The 22299-nt window shown below is 43.2% G+C and overlaps 1 protein-coding gene across 5 annotated transcripts in view; it reads left to right on the top strand.

Moving 5' to 3' along the window:
* ABI1 (abl interactor 1) overlaps positions 1-22299 on the top strand; it is a 111914-nt gene that overhangs the window by 65794 nt on the left and 23821 nt on the right. For all 5 annotated transcript variants that reach the window (XM_067562394.1, XM_067562392.1, XM_067562395.1 and 2 more), the window contains exon 3: positions 5650-5826. In XM_067562394.1, the coding sequence (XP_067418495.1) occupies positions 5650-5826 (177 nt within the window). The remainder of the gene's footprint in view (positions 1-5649; positions 5827-22299) is intronic.

Below are 22299 nucleotides of genomic sequence, written 5' to 3'. Positions count from 1 at the left end.
TTATTCTCTAATTCTGCATTAATGTTGATGGTAGGAAGCCTGTGAGTTAGTTACTCTGCACAGTGTTTCAGGAGTTCCAGTTCATTTAGCACATAGACACCTAAAAGACAGTTACTTAGTACAAATCTGGTGTTCTTTGTAGTTGCACTTTCTTCTCATCGACCCAATATTGAGGTCAGTTTATATTTTGCAGCACCCGAGTGCATGAGCTTATTTGCTAGGGGCAATTTTACTTGCTTTACTTTAGGTACCTTTCCATCTAATGTAGAGAGAAGATTTAATTTTCTTGTGGCAATTGGTGTATGTTTCTTGCTCACAGCTTAGAGGGTGGACATGGAAACATTGGGGCACAGTTAGGTAGGTGTTGGAGCCTTAAATGCAGGCATCTTTACTTTTAAGCTCTAAGTATGTTTTAAGCTAATGGTCAGACGCTAAAGCCCAACTATTCCTGTAGTTCTGCTACCCTGATAATTCATGGAATATTTTGGATATGGTGAGGGAGCAGAAAATGTCTAGCCCATCTAGTGGGAATGATGCAACTTATTTATCAATTTTCTGGATCTCCATTTAAAGATTGTTTTTCTTAGTAGAAAGATGCCTGACTTAATGTACAGGTTTTGTCTTAATAATCCACTCTTCTATCTAAATAGTTATTTGACAACAACTGGGTCATTACTGGAGGCAGATTGCATCCATCTGAATGAAGAAGCATGAAATTCAGCAAAAATAGCAATGTTTGAAATTATATCAAATCTAATTCAGAGCACTATACTATCTGAATTAAAATGGTATGATCCTCCTCTATCTCCTATATAGCTATTTCATTTGGTTTTAGCAAGCTTTTAGGAGACTTGAATATCCAATCCTCATTTCAAACTTGCTAATAAGAGAATTACATCATGTATTAGAATAACTGTTCTAAAGCTGTGCTCCATGGAAGCTATCCTAATAGTCCATAGAATGAGAAATACAGAGAAACGTACTGGGTAGGATTGGGAGAGGTGATCCAGGGGGTGATAGTGTACTTCGTAAAAGAAATAAGAAGGAAAGCTCTGAAGAACCGTTGTATTAAAGAAAAACTTTTTTAGATTGCATTTCTATTATATAATCTTGTTTTAAAATGTTTAGCTACGAACTAACAAGAAGACCAGAAATTCCAAGTACAGTCAGATCTTAAATTGTGTAGTGTTGGGGGCTCTCTTAAAGGAAGGGAACAAAACAGTAGCTGGAGTTAAAGAAACATGTTTTGTATCTTAGGCCAGGCCTATACTAAAAAGTTAGGTCAATCCACATACATCAGTCAAGTGGTGTGAAAAATCCACACCCCTGAGCATTGTAGTTAGGTTGACTTAACATCCAGTGTAGACAGTGCTATTCTTCCATCGACCTTGTGAAGCTGTCTAGAATGGCTTACAACTGTGAGCGCCAACCTCAGGGTAGACTGTTAAGAAACTGGGCACAAACTCCACCCTGGCTTTTTGTTCTGTACTCGGGTTTCACCAACCAAGTATCCTCAAGCACTACAATAGCCTTAACATGGAGTCACAGACTGTCCTCTTGGGTACTCCAGTCTGTTTTGCCACCTAGGCAAGCGTGCCTTTGTCATAGATGGTTCCTTACAATCACAACAAAATCACAACAATATTCAGGTTACTTCCAGTCCCAAAGGGCCAGTCACTTACCCCATTTCAGTTGCACCTTAGACCTCACACCATTGTTTGTAGCCGGTCCTATAATTCGCTTAAGATTTATTAACCAAGAAGAAGAAATGAGTTAGTTACAAGGTTGAAGCAGGTAAACATATGCACACAAATGAATTAGCCTTAAGTTCCAAAAGGTAATAAAAGCTGCTGTGATATGCAAGCTTTCTACGTCCTCTAGAGCTAACCCAAGCAAGCAGCTGGGGATCCCTTACTTATGCTTACAGCAGAGTGGTATAGTTCCTTCTGGTCTGACGTTTTTATTACCTTCCCTTGGAGTTCAAACAGATGGGACAAGTGTTGGTGCTTCTCTCCTCTTCATGGGTGTGTGTGAAGTGGGGGCAGTCAACAGTCTTTGTCCTTCTGATGTTTTCCAGTATCTCGTTTGGTTTCAGTAGGCCGCCTTGTGTACAGGACCGGCACTTTATATTAATTAATGCTTCTTTCCTGTTTGGTGAGTTACACAATTAGGGTTTACGATGCAAACACTTAAACTTTGTACCGTGGGTTACAGATGTTATAAGTGAGATCAATACATGCAGCATCCTACAAGTACTTCAAGTCTAAACACATTCTCATAAACTTAAGCATTGTTAAAATAGATGTTATTTTAACACCCAGGAGAGCCAGACTGACTTGCAGCTATGCATTTGTCAGTGCTCAGTGAGGCCTAGGGGCCTTGGCATGAGCTGGCACCTGCTCTGCCAGCATCCCAGACCTAGCTACTGCCTCTCAGGGAGGTGGGTTAATTACATCGGCAGAAGTACCCCTCCCATCATTGCAGTGAGAATCTTTGCTGAAGCGCTACAGAGCGGAGCTGCAGCTGTGCTGCTGTAGCATTTCTCATGAAGACATAGCCTTAGTGAGCTGCTGTTCTGTGCCTTTCATCTTGTAAATTGGCTGCTAGAGCATGTGTGTGGGTGCTGTTGCTGATTTTAAGAGGCAAGGAATGATACCGGCCTGCATGTTTAAAAATGCCTACCTGAGAAGGTTGACTTACCGACTGTTCGGGATTTAGGTCAGAGCATGAACATTTTAAAACATTGAGTAAGATGTTTCATAGCAGTGCAGGGGATTTAGTCGCATATCTTCTATTGAAATTTAATTGGAAGATATGCGACTAAATCTCCTGCATTACTTTGAAAATCACAACCAATGTCTTCATAATTCAATTTTCCTTGTTTTCTAAAGTGAAAGAATGTAATAGAATGTTACAAACCATTTATTATTCATCCTGAGGCTGTGAAAACAAGCCTGCTAGCCTTTGCTGCTTTTAGTTGCTCCTCCACTTCACTTGCGTCCTAGTTTGTGTTTTTTATACAGTGTATAGAAACTGCTGTGAAAGGTGTTTTTTTTTTTTTTTTTTTTTTTTTTTTTTTTTTTTTATTTATTCCTTCTGTTTTTAATTCCAAGGAGATCAAGATGATTTAATCACATACTAGAATTCAGTTGACTAAATCAGTTATTCCATTGCAAGCATTTGAAATTTACCTCTGTATGGGTTAAAGTCAGCTAAGAGTTAAGGTAAGTCTACATTATTAAAAAAAACAAAACAAAACCTCAAACAAGTCTTAGAGCCTACTTGTGCTCTGACACCTTGCAACGGGGGAAGGTTTCAGAGCTCCAGCTCCAGTCCAAGCAGAATTGTCTACACTGCTAATTTTAGCCCTGTAACACAAGCCTGAGTGAACTGAACAGAGACTCTGTGGGAATGTTTGTTTAGTTTTTGTTTTGTTTTACAGTGTAGATGTACCCTTATTTTCTTAGTTGACCTCCTGAGTGCTTACATGTTGAGCAGGATTAGCTAGTGAAAAATTGCATTTTCAGTACAAACTAACTTTATAATTCATCTGTGTTTGTTTCCACTTTACTAAACACAGTGTATGCAGGACAACACTAGTTGCGATTTGAGGCGTATGGCCATTTCCAGAGACTGATCCAAACAAATACTGACTGACAAGGGTCGTCTTGCTCTTTTTCTGAACTTTTACTCCTTTTCTGTGAGCCTCTCCGAGGAAAATGAAGAATATTCTTTGCCTCAAAGGATTCTGTGCTCCAGTTCAGTGGCGTACAGTGGGTCTCCAGCGCCTGGGGGCCAAGCCTACATTTGCACTCCCCTTCCCATGCGCCCCCCCTCCATGCAGGACAGGAGGGGTCCTGGTGCCGCCCCCCAGCTGCCCAGGGAAGAGGAGGTCTATACTGGGGGGGATGTGAGGCTTGAGGGGGTGCAAATGTAGGCTTGGGGAGGGGGCCTGGGCCGGCCCTTCACAACATGGGGAGGGGAAGATGCTGAGGGGCATCCCTCAGAGCCTTCTGCGCCCCCTGCCCATTGTGAAGGGCTGGCCCAGCACTTACCCGCTGCTCCATCCCAACAGCCCAGTGCCAGCTTGGAGAGGGCAGGCCTCTTCCTCACACACCACCATCCCCCCCCTCCCCCAGTCTGGGGGTGGGGTGCCGGGCCGGCCCTTCATGATGCACAGAGGGTGGAGGGTGCAGGAGGCTCTGCTGTCTCCTGTGCCCACTCTCTCCTGCATGTTGTGAAGGGCTGGCCCGGCGCCCCCCAACCCAGGCCAGCACTCGGGGGCATGGCCCCTTCCCTTGCCGCCCCCCCCTTGGTACGCCATTGCTCCACTTACCTATGCCCTAAATGAAGGTAGTTCTGTGAACTTTAATCAAAATAACTCAGAGGAAGAGTGGATGGTGGTAACATGGGATATCCATCTCTTGGGATAAGGCGCTGAGGTTCTTTTCAACTCCTTTTATACCAGATTCCTTTTTTAAAAAAGAAAATGGAGATAAAATTTGTACCTTCACTTTTTTCCATGCCCTGGATCTTGAACTTGGTTTCCTGGAGGTTGTATTCACTCACTCTTGCTCTCCTGGCATCTTGTTGCTCTATATTCTTGGCCTTTGTCTCCCTCAGCTAGGAGCTAAATAATGCCCAACTTACATGCAGAAAAGCTTGTTTATGCCATGAAAGTTAATTTTCTCTTTCAAATTGCAGGGCTGACCTTAGGGTCAGAGTCCCCTAGTCTATACTGCTCTGGTCATTGCCCTCTAAATTCGTGGAGCATGCATGGTACAGGTGTAACCCTTTTTCCCCTTGGAAGTTTAATTCCGGGGGTTGAATCCATGAAACAAAATCTCCATTTTGAGTATAGATTGATTGATTGCCCTATTTAAGGCATAAAATAGGTGGAGTTAAGCTTTAGATCCATTTTCTTGGCTAAGGAAAAATTTGGAGCTGGCCCAGAAGGTAGCTAAAATGGCAGTGGCAAGGAAACTGTCTTTCTGGTGTACTAAGTTGATGGCCTAAGAGTGTATTTCCAAAGCTCAGTAGAATTGTATCCTTTCAGTGAAGTTGCTGTGAATTACATGGCCAAAACCCTGTGCATTGTTGAAATTAACTTTTAATTGTCCAAATTGTTACTTAGAAATATTGGCGATTTTCATACCGGAAACTGCCGCTCACCCTTCTGTAACAGTTGATTTATTGGCCTGTGAGCCAGGGACTCCTGAGTTCAGTCTTATGACATGATCTGACATCGTCCTCTGTGGCTTTGGGCAAATCATGTAACCATTTTGTCTTGGTTTCTCATCTGTAAAATGGGAATAACTTATTACTAATGTAAATGATAAGGGTGAGAGTTGATCTAGTAATATCTGTAAGGTGTGTTTGAAGGTCAAATATTTTATAATAGATCATTTCGTTACTACTGTTCTTCCTTGGAATTGCATTGTTATCCTAGAGTGCAATTATTTTATTTTTAGAACAATGATCTAGTTTATTACTCTAAGACGTTTTGCAACTTTTCCTTATTTTAGTGAGATGTAATAAACTGGTTCGCTTCAAGTGCTATTCATTCAATAATTCAATTATTTACTTGAGCTTGACTCAAATGTTTAGGCATCTCTTTTTAAAAAGAATCCTTTTCTGTTTTAAATTTAGACTGTGGACATCCATAAAGAGAAAGTGGCTCGCAGAGAGATAGGTATTTTGACAACCAATAAGAACACATCAAGAACTCATAAAATTATAGCGCCAGCGAACATGGAGCGTCCTGTAAGGTACATTCGAAAACCTATAGACTACACAGTGCTGGATGATGTGGGCCATGGAGTAAAGGTAAGAATCCATATAAACTTGAAGACTTACTTTAATAGAATGTGGTGGGAATTTTAGTTGAGGTTAAAATACTTAGTGCATGGTCCTGCAGTAAGGAGTGAGGGGCTGATATGAATGTATCCAGGAGCAGCACAGGAAAAAAGTGAGATTTTTATGTTAAACTTGAGCAATTTCTGCTATAAACTTGACTGCCTGCAGTAACCACAAGCCGAGAAACAATGGCTCATGATCCTGATAATGAATATTTCATAACAATGCTGTTGCGCTAATGACTGGTCAGAAAAAGGGACATAACTGACTTGTTAAAAACATTCCTCTATTCAAAAAATAATGCTGCAAAAGCCCTTTTTATCCCTTTCTTTTGCAATGTTCCTTCTTCTTCTCTTTTTTTATTTTTATTTTTTTAAGTACAGTCTAAGTCATGGACAAACTTGATGGCTGGAGACTTAATGGGGGAGAGTGTTTGTTTATTTTTATTTCAAAGACACAAGGGGCTCCTCATTGTAAAATCAGTAGGAGTTGACACCTTGCTTTTCCTCCATGTCTGTAAGCAGATGGCTGCGGGAGAGTTAGGTAAGACTAATCAACATGGCACCTTTTGCCATCTTGGGAGTCTTTCTTATTTGGTAAGAGCAGGTTTTATTTTTCCATTAGCTGGCATAATAGTACATTCAGTTAATTGCAATCTTTCCCTGACTTACCTTAAAAAGCTCTTATTCAGGACCTCTTATCCACTAAGGATTAATGTGTTGGTCAGTCAGCAAAACAGCTGTATCAAACTTGACATGCCTTTCTGCAATGTTCAGCTGTAAGGATTAGATCCTTGTCTGTGGCAGAGAACACAATCAACACAGCTGAAGATTGAGGGAAATGAGGGGGTGCTAAGGTGTCCTTAGCATTTCAGTGATCCTGAAGTTGCTTAGCAGCAGCTAAGCACAGTGTAGAAGGGCGCTTTAACCAGTGCCTGCTGTCAGTATCCTAAGGACATAGGAACTGTTATGGTGGCTCTATAATGCCTGAGGATCTCTTTACCCTCAGGTTTTCTGCTGTGCATGTCTCCTCTGCAGTTAAAAACCCACCAGCTGGTCCATGCCTGCTAACTCAGGCTCGCTTGGGCTTGGGTTAGGGGCTCTTGAATTGCAGTGTAGATGTTCAGGCTTGGGCTGGAGCCCAGGCTGTGCAACACTGAAGTGGAAGAGTCCCAGAGCTCAGGCTGCAGCCTGAACCTGAACATATGCATCACAGTTAAACAGCCCCAGGAGCTGGCATGGGCTAACTGTGGGTGTTCAATTGCAATGTAGTCATACCCTGTGAGCCAGATCCACTGGCTGAGGGCTACTTTACTTTGGTACAGCAATGCAAAGCAGCTAAAACATCATATAGGGTTGGAGCCTAAAGAAATGCCAGGAGCATCCGTACAAAGCAGAGGTTCTCAAACTGGGGGGGTTGCACAGCCTGAAATGTGTTTAAAGGGGATCCCAGGAAAAAATAGTTTGAAAACCCCTGATACAAAGGAATCCACTTGACATCATAAAAGTTGGTCATTTCATTTAGGGCCGTGAGTTGCATGTCAGAAGGTAGCTCGATTCCATGGAGGAGATGTGTCAGAATCCATATTTCCAGTGCCAGCTCTCAACTCACGGTTTAGATAGAGTGCTAGCCCATGTAAAAGACCATAAAATAGACAACTCAGTTAGCCTCTGCAGCTGCTACATTTCTGGGGGGGAGGGTGTCCTGGATCCTCAGAAACAAAATGTTTAATTAGTAGGCCCCAGTGCTGTTAGATAGTAATAGTTGTTTTCTCCAGTTTGTGCATTTCTATTTTGGAGTGTCTATTTCGGTAACATGTTCAACTTTATTGAGAAAAAAACATAGCCTGCCCTTTGGAACTGATGATCTTCTGTTCACTAGGCAAATGGCTTATTTCTAGAAGGCTCTTGGCACTTTTATACAAGTTTCAATGGGAGTTTTTTGCCATCTGCCAACTAATTAACTTCGTTATGGAAACTTGACTTTACTAGAAACCATTTCTAAAAAGAAACCAGAAGTTTAGTGGCCTTGATTTATAGTGGGCTATGTTAACTATGTCTTACTGTCATTTCTTCATTGTCTGATTGGCCTAGTGCTATGCTGTCAGCTCTGCTATAGGCGATGAGGCAATGGCTGTGTGGAAACATGATGCCTTTGTCTCTTCCATGTGGATTTGTTAGGGAAATACCATAATTGCCAGGTAAACTTTACACACCTGCTATTGGAAATGGCATCCATAGCCTTCCATTCCCTAAACACAGGCCTCAACACAACCAAGTCAGTAGCTGTATGCATGTCACCCAGAGAGAGAATATTGTCTCTGCTGTTAATCATACATTTACTTGCTGCATAACACTGTCTCCTAGAATGTGGTACTGCTTGTAGCTGTAAAGGGGGTTGCTTGTTCTGCCTTTAGTCCTAGATAAAGAGGATAGATGGCTTGGTGCAAAAAGCTTTCCATTTGTGGGTCCCAGTCCAGTTCAATTTCCTATTTAAAATTAAATTGACAGCCTCAGATCAGTTCCCAGCCAGCAGGATTTGACACAGTCAAATGGCCGTTGATGTTTATCTGTTCTTGAAACCTAGGATGGCTCTGTGTTGGGAGCTCCTGCTACGTTTCAAACCTAACGTGGGTTGTTCTGTCAAATTGGGGCTGACATGGTTAGTGGCAGGAATGGAGAAAGGTGTATTGCAAATTCTTCAGTGTACCCAATATGTGGATAAAGAGGACTTCAGACTTTATTGCTGCCAACTCTATACTCTTGACCACAAATTCATCCACATTAAAGTATTGATATAAACTGTCTAGGGCCTTAGAGGTAGCATGGTTTCCTGACAAAATCAGAAACTGCCGTTCTAATCCCAACTCACCCACAGATTGACAAGCTATGTGATCTTAGTCAGGTCACAGGCTGTCTTTCTCCTAATAAAATGGGGCATAATACTTACAAACGATGTAAGTGGTTAACACCTACTCAATAATGTTCATAATACGCTTTATAAAGGCAAAGTTATCACTGTTTGTGTGACTTCATTTCATTCTGATGGAGGAAGGGACAAAAGGGGGGGGAGATGGTAAGGAAAACATGAAGGAAAGGGCACCAGAATATATCTGGAACCATAGCTGATGCAGTTCTATTTTCTAATGTCTGTGCAAGAATAATATTAAATATATTTAAATGCCCTTTAAAATGGTTTAAAAAACATATTGCAATGAGTAATACCAGAACTGTTTTTTGTTTGATAAACGTAAATTCAAATTGACTCATTTATTCAGTTTAAAAAATAAATGATAGAAATGAAGCTGGTACAGTGACTACGCAAATGCTCCTCTCTCTCAAAGCATATGTTCCTGTGCCCCTCCCTAAGGGGGAAAAAGTTTCTCAACACAGCTGGACCGCCCTTTATTTTGAGTTTCACCCTGGAAATAGGGAGTGGATCATCATGCAGAAGGAGAGGAGCAAAAGCAGGCACATGTACGGAGGGGAAGGAAGAAGGGCTCTGCTGTGTATTTCTCCCCCCCTCTGAGCCTTTGAGAGCAGCAGCCCTTGTGTGGTTGATGCTCTGCTGATGGAGGGAGACAGTAGATAGGCAGCAGCTGTTCTCCACGGTATATTTCCCTCCTGCTGCGGAAATCGCTGTGGGAGTTGATGCTTCTTCTAATTGTATAAACTGCCCTCACAAGCTACAGTACTGTCCTAGGGGGTTAGTCAGTGGCAGCCCAAATCTTTAGGGGACCTTGGTGCTGTGTGGGATTCAGAGTCCACAGGGACAGGCCACCCCTAAAATGGTCCAGAATCTACCTAATTACACTCTTATTGGCTTGTGGGTCTAGAGGTTTTTCAGGCTGTGTAGACTTCTCTGCTCCACAGTGCTCAAACCCCTCCCCTCGGAGGGGGCAATACTCAGTATTTTGTCCCCACTGTAGGATTTTTCCTAGGATGGGGAAGATGGGCCCAGGGTTAGCGTGAGTTTGGTTTTGATGCATCATATGTGGGCAGTGGATTTTTTAAACTGCTTCACTTGTGATTAGACTTAACGTGGCTCTCTTCCCTTTTCCTTGAACAAATATTCTGTGTGTAAATGACAGCAAGAAATAATGCGTACATGAGCAGATCTTGCCTGTCTGTTAGACACTAAATAGTCACTCAGTGACCATCTTCTGGGGATGGGAGCAGGGGAACACAGCTGAAGTTATTCCCTCCTCAACTCCAAGTAAATCAGAACATATATGACATGAAGTGCTGCTTTAGTGTATAAAGATTTTTGGCTTAGTAACTTAAAAAAAATTGACACACAAGCTAATTTAACCATTCTTCCGTTCTCTTCCTTTTTTTGGTGATGGAAAAAAATAGGTCAAATGCTGTTACCCATACAGAAAATCCAGGGTTTAAAAAAAAAATGTTGCTGGAACAAATTATGCCTGTCTAGCAGCCTGCTAGAATTTTAAAATATTCTGTCTGAAGAATGAAAGGCATGTAGATTTGGAGCTATCAGGGTGTCTCAGTCCATTTGATTGTAAAATGAAGGTTAAAGCCAAAATGGAAATGTCTTATGGTAAATGTAGATAAAAATGTGTTTAACATTCACTAAATGAAATGTCTAGTAGTTACAACTGATTAAGTTTTTATTGTATGAAACTAGTCATTTTTATTTTTTAAAAAAGTGCAGAAAGACTGAGTACCTTAAGTTAAGAAGACTGGAAGAATTTAAAAATCTCCTAGATATGAGGCATTTTCACTTGACTGTGACAAAGTGTACCCTGATTGATTATTCAGTCATGGACCCAATGAAGATGCAGGGGATGGGGAAGGAAAAGGAGAAAATTTAAACTAGAGGTGGAGGCTCTAAACCTATAATACTTAAATATGAGAAGTGGGTTTTATTTTCAACATCTGTTAATGTTTGCCATTTACTTAGATATAAACATGAGGAATATATCATATAAAACAGAACAAAAGATAAAACTATGAGGAAAAGACTTCTGTGCACCTGCTGTTGTTCTTCCCTGTAGGGAAAGGCTTTGTACGTTGGATCCAACTGGTCATTAACTATTCTTCGAGTAGTGACCCTATGGGTGCTCCACTGTAGGTGTGTCTGTGCCCCCATGTTGTTGATCAGAGAACTTTGGTAGCAGTCCATCCCACCTGTGCATGTGCTGCTCCTTGCCTAGCCAGCATGGCTGGGCATTCCTTCCTTAATTCCTTCTCAACTGCCCCTGCCTAGAGACAAAGCTTGGAGCTGTCTGTTCTCAACTCGTTAACTCACTTTAGTTTTGTTAATTTTAGCTTCCCTTAAAGCCTTTTCCTTTGTTACCTTGTTTGTTTTTTATTGGCTGTGCCAAAAAATAAAGGGAAGAAGAAAGGGTTTGCCTCTTGCCAATGCTGGTATGGGGGAGTCCCCTGGACAAAATATGCCTGGCTCTCCAGGCTTAAAAAAGTACCTCAGTTGCAAGGAGTCTATCCTAGTGACTGATGAATACTCAAAGTGCATTTGCTGCCTGGGAGAAAAGAAAATCCACAAAGGTGTGGTCGGTGCCAGCAACTAAAACCCAGGTCCAGGAAAGACCAAGGTAAAGCTCAAACTCTTGCTCATGGAGTTGGCCTTTCAGGCCCCGGAGTCCCGGTGAAAATTCTCACCGCAACCTTGTACTTCGAAGGCAAGTGATCCCAAAGAGATGAGCCACTCACTGAAGGCCACTAAGAAAAGGTCTGCGACTCTCCACTGGGAGCCCCGGTTGAGCTGGGAACTATCTCTGACTCCACTGGTATCATTGGTACCAATGGAGCCAGAGGTGCTGAAGCCACCTAATGCTGGTACCCAGAACACACATGGTACCAAGTCAACAGAGCAAGTCGGTCTGCCTAAAGACCTGATGGACACGGGCAAGAAAGTACCGGTACCACAGGGGCATGAAAGGCATGGAAGATCCGCCCCGGGGAAGGCTACGTCGGCATGGACATTGGCATCGGCCCTGGTACGTGTGGTTCCAATGGATCGTACGGCCAGGTCCACATCTCTGACTCCATCGGTGCAAGCTTCTTGGTACTGACAATTCATCACTGGTATCGACGCATTTTGCAGCCCTGGATTTCCGGTGTGCAATGGATCTCTCGGTGTCTGACTCATTAGATTTGCCCCTAGTTAGTATTGGGGCCCTGGCGCCAAGTTCTCCCAGCACACCTGACTCGCTGACATCTCCCTGCCATGCACCATCTTTCTCATCGTCGGAGTTGGAAAGTGAGGTCTTTAGACCTGCCATTTGGGACCCAATTTCACCATGGGCACCAAGCACACCATCCACCCAACACTCTGCTTCCATGGTTTCGCCAACCGTAGTACCAGCCACCATCCTCCTACTCTCAATAGCCATACTGGGACCCTTGGCAGGCCCAGATGCCGTAAGCCTCCCAGGCCCCTTGTGTGGCATACCAACAGGCCAGGAGGTTACCTTCCTTCAACTGTGGCTTTGAAGGCTTCGGAGCCCCCTTTCTCCCTGGAGGAGAAATTTGAGGCAGAGGAAGAAGACATTCCTTACCAGACGAGACAGTGATGCCCCCTCTGCTGTCCATGGCTGCTGATCATGGATAAGATTTTGTCATGGTAAAATTAGGCAAAATTCATGGAACAGTCATGGTAAAAACAAACAATCATGGTATGGTCACAGCAACAAAAAAAGTGTAATTTTTAACAGTAAAGTATTACAGTGTAACGTTTACATGTAACAACGTTAATGCAATAGTTTTCACTTCCTTTGCAAAGTAAACAATTTTGAAATTATATATGCATCTTGTGCAATCATTTTTCAAATAAAAATAATGAAAAAGTATAGAACAAAAATAATGGATTCTTTTTAGTAAACTCCCTTTTACAAACTGTTTCCATTTTGGTATAACAAGTTATACATAACCAGGTTATTCTTTGAGTGTCGACTGTTGTCCCCAAGCACATTTTTATAAGATGAGAAGGAGCATTTGGCATCCATCCTGTTGACTGGTACTGCTAAGCATCTCAGGGCAACTATTGACAGAGCTGGGAATATGGCCGTTAAGCGTCTCCAGAACTGGAATACATCCTCGTTCCTCAATTCTTGACTTGCTCCACAGTAAGCCCAATAGTCTCTCTGTGCTGGAATGTTGTCTTCAAACAATGATATATTTTCAAATATCGTGGTCTCTCAAATGTCAAGGTATTTTGCTTGATTTGGCTCAAATACATGGCATGCACTGAAGAGAGCAGCAGCACGTTGGTGAAAGCGGGAGGTTGTCAGTGTCCATGTATGATTTTTTTTTTTTTTTTTTTTGAGCTTTCCAAGAGTGCTGTTTTTGCTGTTGTGTTTTGGCAAGTTTCAGAGCAGCTCTCTGCCCACAGCGCAAGATCATGCATGTCATTTGTGACTTGATGAGCATGTACTGTGGGCTCTTCGTCAGCTCTAAGCATATTCATGATTCAAGGTGCAAACTCTTTTAGAGCCTGGAGTTCTTCAATAACTGCTGCAAATTGGCGAAGATCCATAATCTCTTCAACACTTGAATTACTGCTATGACCATTCCCCACAGTTTAAAAAAAAAAAAAAAAAAAAAAAAAAAAAAAAAGAAATGTAATCCTCAGTGTTTTAAATGTGATAAATAGCTGCATTGAACCAGCTGTTCCATTTGGTTATTACTTGGGTTGGTGGGATGGAAGGGCATTTCCCTCTTTCTGTTAAAAGGGTACAGAACCAGGCTTTTCTGGTGGGGCAGGCAGTGAAAGCACTTTTTACAGATGCAACAAATTCATTTTGCATTCCAAGCAGAAACAAAGGAGTGGGCCCTCAGAGAAGGTGGGCTGTGATTTTTCTGGATATGGAGCCACTGTTAAGAAGGAAGACTCACTGACCCACAGGCTGGATGGCGTGTCAGGAGGTGGAAGGGGCGCGTTCTCCCTGACACCTACTGCAGGGCTGAGACTCTCAGCCCCCTTCCCAAGGCAGCTGACAACTCCTGCCTGCAGGGCTTGCAGCTCTTGCCCCTCCGCCTGTCCCCGCTGACAGCAGCAGGGCCCCTGCTGCCCGCCCTGACTGGCGGCTCAGAGCCACAGGGCCCGCAGCCACCTGAGACCTCTGGGGCTGCCTGAGAGCACCACAGCTCCAGAAGCTGAAAAGGATCATTTCATGGAGGTCTCTGGATGTCATGGAAACAGTGGCAAAGTCTTATCCTTCCTGTTGATTTTAAATGATTCCAGGACCTAGCTCAGAGGCTGGCAGAAGCCCTGCAAATACAGTTGCAGGAAGTGATTTAGTTTCAGCACAAATTGGTGAATGTTTTACACTCTCCTATCTCTGCCAGAGTGGCCCTTCTGGTTAATGAGGCACTCCTGGACCATGCCAAAATCATATGGCAGAGCCCTGCATCCATCCCACCAATATGCAAGCGGGCAGACAAAGTATTACATGCTGCTAAAGAACTTGGAATTTGTTTTCTCAGCTGCCTCCTAATTCCATCATCGTGGATGCGGTTAATTCTAGGGGCTGCCAGCACCAATTTAAATCCAGCCCGTATGACCAAGATGTGAAACATCTGGACCTGTTTGGCAGGAGGGCATATTCATCAGCTACCCTCCAGTTCCGAATAGCAAATTACCAGATCTTGCTGGCAAAATAAGATGACTAGAATTATATGAAACTCAGTTGGTTTATTGAACAGCTACTGGACTCCCATAAAGACCAATTCAAGTCCATAATCAGTGAGGGCCAGTTGGTGGCTAAAATGTCTCTTCAGTCTGCATTTAATGCAAACTGAAGAGACACGGCACACATTTGATTTTTTTTCCTGACCATTGTTATGAGACTGGCTTCGTGGCTGCATTCATCAGGCTTCCCTAAAGAGGTCCAAACCACGGTGGAGGAACTTCCTTTTGAAGGGACAAAGTTATTCACCAAGACGACTAGCGTGTCTCTTTACACAGTGAAGGATTCACGGGTGATTCTTCAATCCCTAGGGATATACATGCTAGCTTACATAAGAAAATACAGCCTTCAGTCACTGTTTAAGTTCCAGTCATCACAATACACGTCTTAGTACTCTGCAGCTCATGAGCTCTTTGTGATGAGGAAGAAAATGAGGTTCCCTAGACGAAAGCAATCAGGACCCCTAACTGACTGCATCCCAGCCCTCCACCTTGAATCATCAGTTTTGACAGGGTGGTTGAGGTGCTAGTAGAACACTCTACTTGCAGCCTCATGTTGGAAGGACCTCACCTGTCCTTTCAGAGACCGTCTTACCACATTCCTCAGCACCTGCGAATGGATAACCTCTGACAAGTGGGCACTGGAGACTGTCCAGAATGGATATGCTATCCATTTCTCCTTCCTCCCATCTCCCAAACATCCTTCAGGGACTCATCTCATGAGACTGTACTATGTCAAGAGGTAAACCATTTCTTCAGCGTAAGGTATAGAACTTAGAATAATAGAAGATTGGAAGGGACCTCAGGAGGTCATCCAGTCCAACCCCCTCCTCCAAAGCAGGACCAACCCCAACTAAATGATCCCAGCTAGGGTTATGTCAAGCGGGGCCTTAAAAAAATGTATGCCCATACACTTCAGAGGGGAAGGCTTTTACTCTTGCAACTTCCTGATACCAAAGAAAAAGGGAGGTTGGAGACCCATACTGGGGCTTAGATCACTCAACAGATATGTCAAAGTGCAGAAATTCAAGATGGTCACCCTATCAACAATCATTCCAGCATTAGAGGAAGGAGATTGGTTCTTGGCCCTTGACTTTCAAGATGCATACTTCCACATTTCCATCATACCGAGTCCCAAGCATTATCTCAGATTCACGCTGGGCCAGGACCACTACCAGTACAGAGTACTCCCTTCTGGCCTCTCATCAGCCCCACGATATTCTCCAAGGTTCTTTCAGTAGTGGCAGCCCACTTTATACTCACAAGGCACAATGATTTATCCTTACCTAGACTATCGTCTTCTCAGGGCACGGTCCTGTCACAAAGGCCCAATGAATCACTCAGGCCACATGGGACCAGTTTCTGAATCTGGGCCTACAGATCAAGGAACAAAAATCGACCTTAATACTGGTACAGAGACTAGACTTCATAGGAGCTGACCTTGACTCCACTCTGGCAAAAGCACTTCTACCACATCTTACCTCGTTGACAGAGACTCTACAATCTAGCCCACAAATCTCAGCCAGATATTGCCTCCAGCTTCTGGGGCACATGACCAAGGTCAAATCGGTTATTGCTCATGCCAGATTATGCATGAGTTGCATCAAAGCATGGTTCAGTTCGGTTTACAGGCCGAACAGAGACAACATAAAAAAACCTTCTGTCAATGCCCACCAGGGTCAAGCAATCCTTTGACTGGATCCTTCCATCAATCAATGGTCGCACAACACAGGGCAAATGGTCCCTAACAGACACATGCCTTCACATCAACCTGCTTGAGCTCACAGCGATCAAACACATGTGCTTGCTTCCTTCTGCTGATCAAAGACGCACACAAGGGTCATGACAGACAACACAGCCTTCATGTATTATATAAACCTTCAGGAAGGTGCCAGGTCTCATTCACTGTGTGTGGAGGCATTAAAACTATGGAACTGGTGCATCTCCCACAACGTCCTAATATCAGCGGCCTACCTACTGGGAACACACAACATGATAGTAGATTGTGGCTGAGACTAATTCCCATACGATCATGAATGATGATACTACACTACATATTCTGACAGTGGGGGACACTGGTAATAGACCTGTTCACTACTTACCAGAACAAGAAATGTCCACAGTAATGCACCAGAACAGGGATTGGACGACACTCCATCGGAAATGTTCCCCTTTTTTTCTTGGGACAAGGACCTTCTTTATGAGTTTCCCTTCTATTACTGAAGATCTTGTTGAAAATAAGGAGAGAAAGCAAACATCATAGTGACTGCTGCCATCCGGCCCAGATAGATGTGGTACCCTTACCTGTCACACCTGGCACTATGTCCACCAGTGACTCTCCCGATCACTCCCTACCTCCTGCTGCAGAATGAGATGCACTCTCCATCCCAATTTGTGGATTCTGTAACTCAAAGCATGGGTCCTTCATGGTTCCAGCACATAGACACATCTTGTTCTGAGATGGTACAGGAGGTGCTTTTACACTTGTTGTACCTAGCTTCAGAAACGGAAGAGGTTGCAGATCTGGTGCCAGCCCCAAGGTGTCATCCCTACTGCAGCCACCCAACTGGTTGTCCTAGATTACCTGTTGGCTTTAAAGAAATTGGGACTCGCTATTAGTTCGCTTAAGGTTCATCTGGCAGCAGTTGCAATCTTCCACTGGCTGGTAGAAGGATACTGAATCTTCTCCCACTTGACTGCAGAGAGGTTTCTTAAGAGCTTATCAAACCTCTTCCTACAAGCCAGGCTTCCTGCTTCCCAATGGGATCTCAGCCTAGTTGACTAGGTGGTCATTTGAACCAATGGCCACTTGTTCACTAACTGACCTTTCCATGAAGACTGTGTTCTTCATCGCCATCACCTCTGCCAGAAGGACAGGGAAGATAGCAGCTTTGATGGCACATCCCACTTTTTACTGTGTTCTTCCCGGATAAGGTCACACTTAGACTACATCTCCCAAGGTGACTTTTGCATTTCACGTGAATCAGCTTATTCTGCTTCCAGTCTTTTATCCCTAACCTCATGAGGGTAACAGGGGAGCCATCCTCTGTACTCTTTGTGAGAAGAGCCTTGGTCTTCTATTTGGACAGGACAAGTGCTTTCAGGAAATCCCTGAGACTTTTCCTCTCCATTGCACACAGATTAAAAAAAAAAAAAAAGAAGTACAGCGATCTCAGCTCAGAGACTCTCTAAGTGGGTCTCCGGTTATATTAAGCTCTACCAGTTGAGTTTGGTAGCTTTCCCACTTTCAATATGCATGCATTCTACGAAGTTGGTCTCCTCGTCCATAGCCTTCTCCAAGGGTATCCCTATATCAGAAATCTGCAGCGCAGCTACCTGGGCATCTGCGCATACCTTTGCAGAACAATACGCCATCCTGGGGAATTCGGCTGCGGATGCCAAATTTGGTGCTGCAGTGCTATCATCTGTATCAAATTTGACTCCAAAGTCCCAGCTTCTAGTGGTGGGTACTGCTTGGGAGGTCCCCTGCAGTGGAGCACCCATAGTGACACTACTCGAAGAAGAGAGTTACTCATCTTGTGTGGTAACAATAGTTCTTTGAGATGTCTCTTTCCACCACCGCCGCCGCCGTGCTCCCTCCTTCCCCCCCATGGGTGCTCCATGTCCCGCCCTCCTCCCCTCTGCTTTGGAGTTCTAATAGCTGACTCTGCAGTAGAAAAGGAACTGAGGAGAGAATGCCCCGGACGTGCTGCCTAGCCTCATGGCAGGCGATGAGCAGCGCATGCATGGGGGGCATGGACTGCTACTAAAGTTCTCCAATCAGCAGTGCAGAGGTACAGACAACCCTACAGCATAGCACCCATAGAGAGAGAGACATCTCGAAGAAGTATCATTATTGCACAAAGTAAGCAACTTCCTCTTTTTGTAATGACTTATTAAAAAGATTTAAATTGGCATTTCTACAAGCAGCCAGTGATTCTGAGCCTGAGACTCTCGATTCTCCCTCGTATTGATTAGTGTCAGACACCGGCATTTCATGTATCATCTTGCCAATTGTATTGCTGTCAGGTTATCATTCAGAGGGTCACTGTCAAACAACACAGATTGCGATAGGGTAAAAGGACACGGAGGTTAAAAATAACCATATGTTGCCAACTCTCATAATTTTATCACAAGGCTCATGATATTTTGGTGTTTTTCTTAAAGCATCTGCTAAATTAACTTTAAGGGAGAATCTCAGCTTTCATATTTTTTGTAAAAAAGTTCATGGCTGCAGAGAACCTTGGAAGAGTGAATCCTGAAAGACAAAACTAGAAGGTAAAGGGAACACCCATCCTCCCCCCTCCCCCATTTCTATTATTTTAAAAAACGTATTGCATTGTAAGCCAATCTCATGACTTTTGGAGCCTGACTCATGACTTTTGAATGCTTGGAGTTAGTGATACTGAAAATGTTTTTAAAATATAAACATAATGTAATATCTTCCTCTAATATAGAACCATTCATCTGGGGCTCTCAAACCAAACATTTGTTTAATGCCTTACAGACATTTCAGAAACCATGTCAGGCTAAAAGTTTAACATAATTGAAAAACAAATTTTCTTTCTTGTGCTGCTAATAACAGCTTAGCGTAATAAAATGGGAAAATCTAAAAATACAAACTGTATTTTTATTTATTTGGACAATAAAAATACTGTCCCTTTTGTTCATAGTCTGAATCTGCTTACATTTCACTTTCTGTTTACCCTGCAAACAGGAATTGGTGACTACTGGGTTGTAAATAATACAGGAGATATTGCTAATCTAAAAATAAAGTTCCATTGAAACAATAAAATATTATGGAAGCTTTCTACTGATAAGTTTTGTAGAAGATTGTTTTGGAGCCTATAGGTCTCAGAAAACTCTGTGAGGTAGCTAAGTATTATCCTCCATTTTACTCATAAGGAAACTAAGATACCCAGAGTGATTTGTTTAAAGTCCCAAAAGTTAGTGGCAGAAATGGGAATACAAATCCTCACTTCTTGATTCCTACATGTGTTCTGCATTCTTAAAAAGAACCTTCTGGGTTGTTACCCATATCTTTCTCTAGGTTCATCCCTGAGTTTTCACTGACTCTGTGAGCAGCAGTGTGGGAGGGCCTATTTACTATGCCTCCATTCCCACCCATCAACCTCCCCTCTGGCTGCTTGTGACTCTTCTTTAATACTGGTATCTTCCCTAATACTATGTCGTGATAATCCAAAACTGATTGTTACTTCACCTGAGAAAGGGGGGGGGGGGGATCAGTGCACAGGATGTGGAGCTTAGGGAGGTTTCAGAAGTCTGTAGGAGAAGTGGGTGGTTTGGCCATAGATGTGATGATAGCAGGGATCCCTGAAAATGTCTCAGGCCGTGCCTTTGGTGTTTTGGCATAGGGCTGCCCCTGATATTTTCTCATTTGAGTAATAAGGAAAATGCCTAAAAATGGCTAGTTGAGTAGTCATCAAGAACAATCTTGGATTTTCTATTGCAGTTGACTATGCTTATTGGTGAAAGGAACATCTAAGGTTGGCTAATCTATAAGCTTTAAAAAAAAAAAAAAAAAAAAAAAAAAGGCAATAAAATACTGAGTGCTATTAGATTGGACTGACTGTAGTTTCCTTTACAGTATTTAAATCCATCAGTTTCTCTAGATCAGTATTGACACTGGATGGCCTTTAACAACGGCTTTCAGTAACCCTGTAGGTGTACATTTTAAATTCCATTTTTGGAGTAATGGTAAGTACATTGCATAGTGTAGGAATGGCAACTAAAAGCAATGGCATAAGGGCAAGAACAGTATGCAGAGAGGAAGTTGCAGTCTTCATGTACAGACAATTACACTATATTAAGAGACTTCCTTAGCATCGAATTGTAGAATTCAAGGGTGAAATCACAGCCACATTGAAGTGTATTGTAAAACTCCCATTGATTTCAGTGGGGCCAAGATTCCATCTCAAGTCTCTTGTGCAAATAAAAACAAAAAACCTTGAGTACATTTTAGGAGCTTTGTGCTCTGTTCACTAATACCCATTTCCCAAGCGCAGTTTTTTCATTTGAAAAGTGGCATTCTGATTCCCTTTATCATGACTAATGTTCCCCTATTACCATTGCTTGAGTTGGAACGGTTGAAATTAAAGGCACATTTTTTCCGTTTGGCCACTACCTCTGAGATGCTAGTGCTGTCAAGTGACTTGGCTTACTGTAACAGGACAGCCACCTCCTGAGCACTCTTCATGGCCTGAAGTGGCTCTGTGGCACCCTGCCTTACTTTCTCTTGACAGGGCTCCTCAAAACCCCCCATACCCTGGTTTGGCTGCTTCAGTGACTTGGTTCTTCGGCTAAGTCATTTAACGGAAGTCCAGTGTTTCTGGGGTATACCAGTCCAAAAAGACAAACACAACAATCTGGGTCTAGAGCCCAGCCTTAAGCTGGGCCTAGCCCCTCCGTTTTGAGGGTCTGGTCTTTTTTATTCAGACACTCTCTTCATAAAACCTTCTGGCTGTGAGGCCCTCCTGGACTCATTTGGGTCACTTCCTGCTCTTTTGCTGAGCAGCAACTCCCAGAGAAGTCTTCCTCCTGTTTCCCAGATGAGAGAAAAGCTCTGTCCCTCCCTAGGCCGCCTTATCTTTTCCTAACAGCCTAATTAAGCTGCATGATTCACAAGTCCCTGTGACTTTACTGCTTCTCACAACTTTGGGGAGCTGAGCTAGTTGTCACGGGTAGGGTGGGCCCATCTCCCCTTTAAAGGGGCCAGCCCCCTATAACACAGTCAACAAACCCTCTTGGTTATTGACCTATCAAAGGGTGGGGTTTGTTGAGGTATAATGCCAATGAAAGGCCTAGCTCCATTCATGTCCTTGCTCATTAGATCACAACAGGAAAACAAACATTGCAGCTTCTGGTGAGCTGAGTTTCTTAGCAGTGGCCTTATTCTGTGATCATTCTTGTATCCCATATTTAAACTAGAATCTGGGGACTTTCTGAGAGACATGCAAAAAATTATCAATAACCAAATTTCTTCTAAAGCCGGTTGTGGGGAGTTGAAGTAATAGTTCTAAACACCAAACCCACTGCACAGAATACACACTACATTCCTGATTACTTAGCTTCCATGACTCTGTCCTCTCTTGGCTCTCCTTCAGCATGACCTTCAGAGGATTCCCTTTCAACTTTCTGTGGGGGTTCTACATGGTTCTCTCCTTCTCTTCTCCCTTTATACCTTATCTATAGTAATCTTATCCACAAACACAAATTCAGCTACTATCTCTCTGCTGATTCTCAGAGCTACCTGTCTCCTTCTGTCCAAACTAAAATCTTGGCTTGTCTTTGAACTTGAGCTGACAAGGTGTCAACATAGGCAAGACAGAGCTCCTAATTTTACCCCCCACCCCGTTTCTTGATCACTGTTGGCAACCCCACCACCCGACTCTACCACTCAGGCCCGTAATCTGGGCATCATCTTTTGACTCTGACCTCTCTCCGGGTCCTCCATGGCCAGGCAATGCCAATTCTTTCTGCATAACGTCTTTTAAGATCTGGCCTTTCCTATTCATCCACACACCTAAAACTCTTGTCCAGGCTGTTCTCACTTGTTGTTTAATGCAACATCCTTTTCTCTGGCCTTGAGTTTTCAATGTTGCTAGAACATTGCTAAAAAGATTGTTCTCCTTCCTCATTGCTTTGACTATGTTGATTGCTATTTAAATCCTCCACTGGCTTCCCCTTCTGTTTCCCATCAAACATAAAATGCTTGTCTTCATTTTTGAAGCCCTTTCTGACCTATCCCCCCTCTCG

The sequence above is a fragment of the Emydura macquarii genome, unplaced genomic scaffold, assembly GCF_026122565.2.
Source record: "Emydura macquarii macquarii isolate MOO-44397 ecotype Brisbane River unplaced genomic scaffold, CSIRO-AGI_Emac_v2 contig_2422, whole genome shotgun sequence".
In the NCBI taxonomy this organism is placed as follows: Eukaryota; Metazoa; Chordata; order Testudines; family Chelidae; genus Emydura; species Emydura macquarii.
Note: the sequence above shows the minus strand (reverse complement) of the source record. Positions and strands in the feature narration are given on the sequence as shown.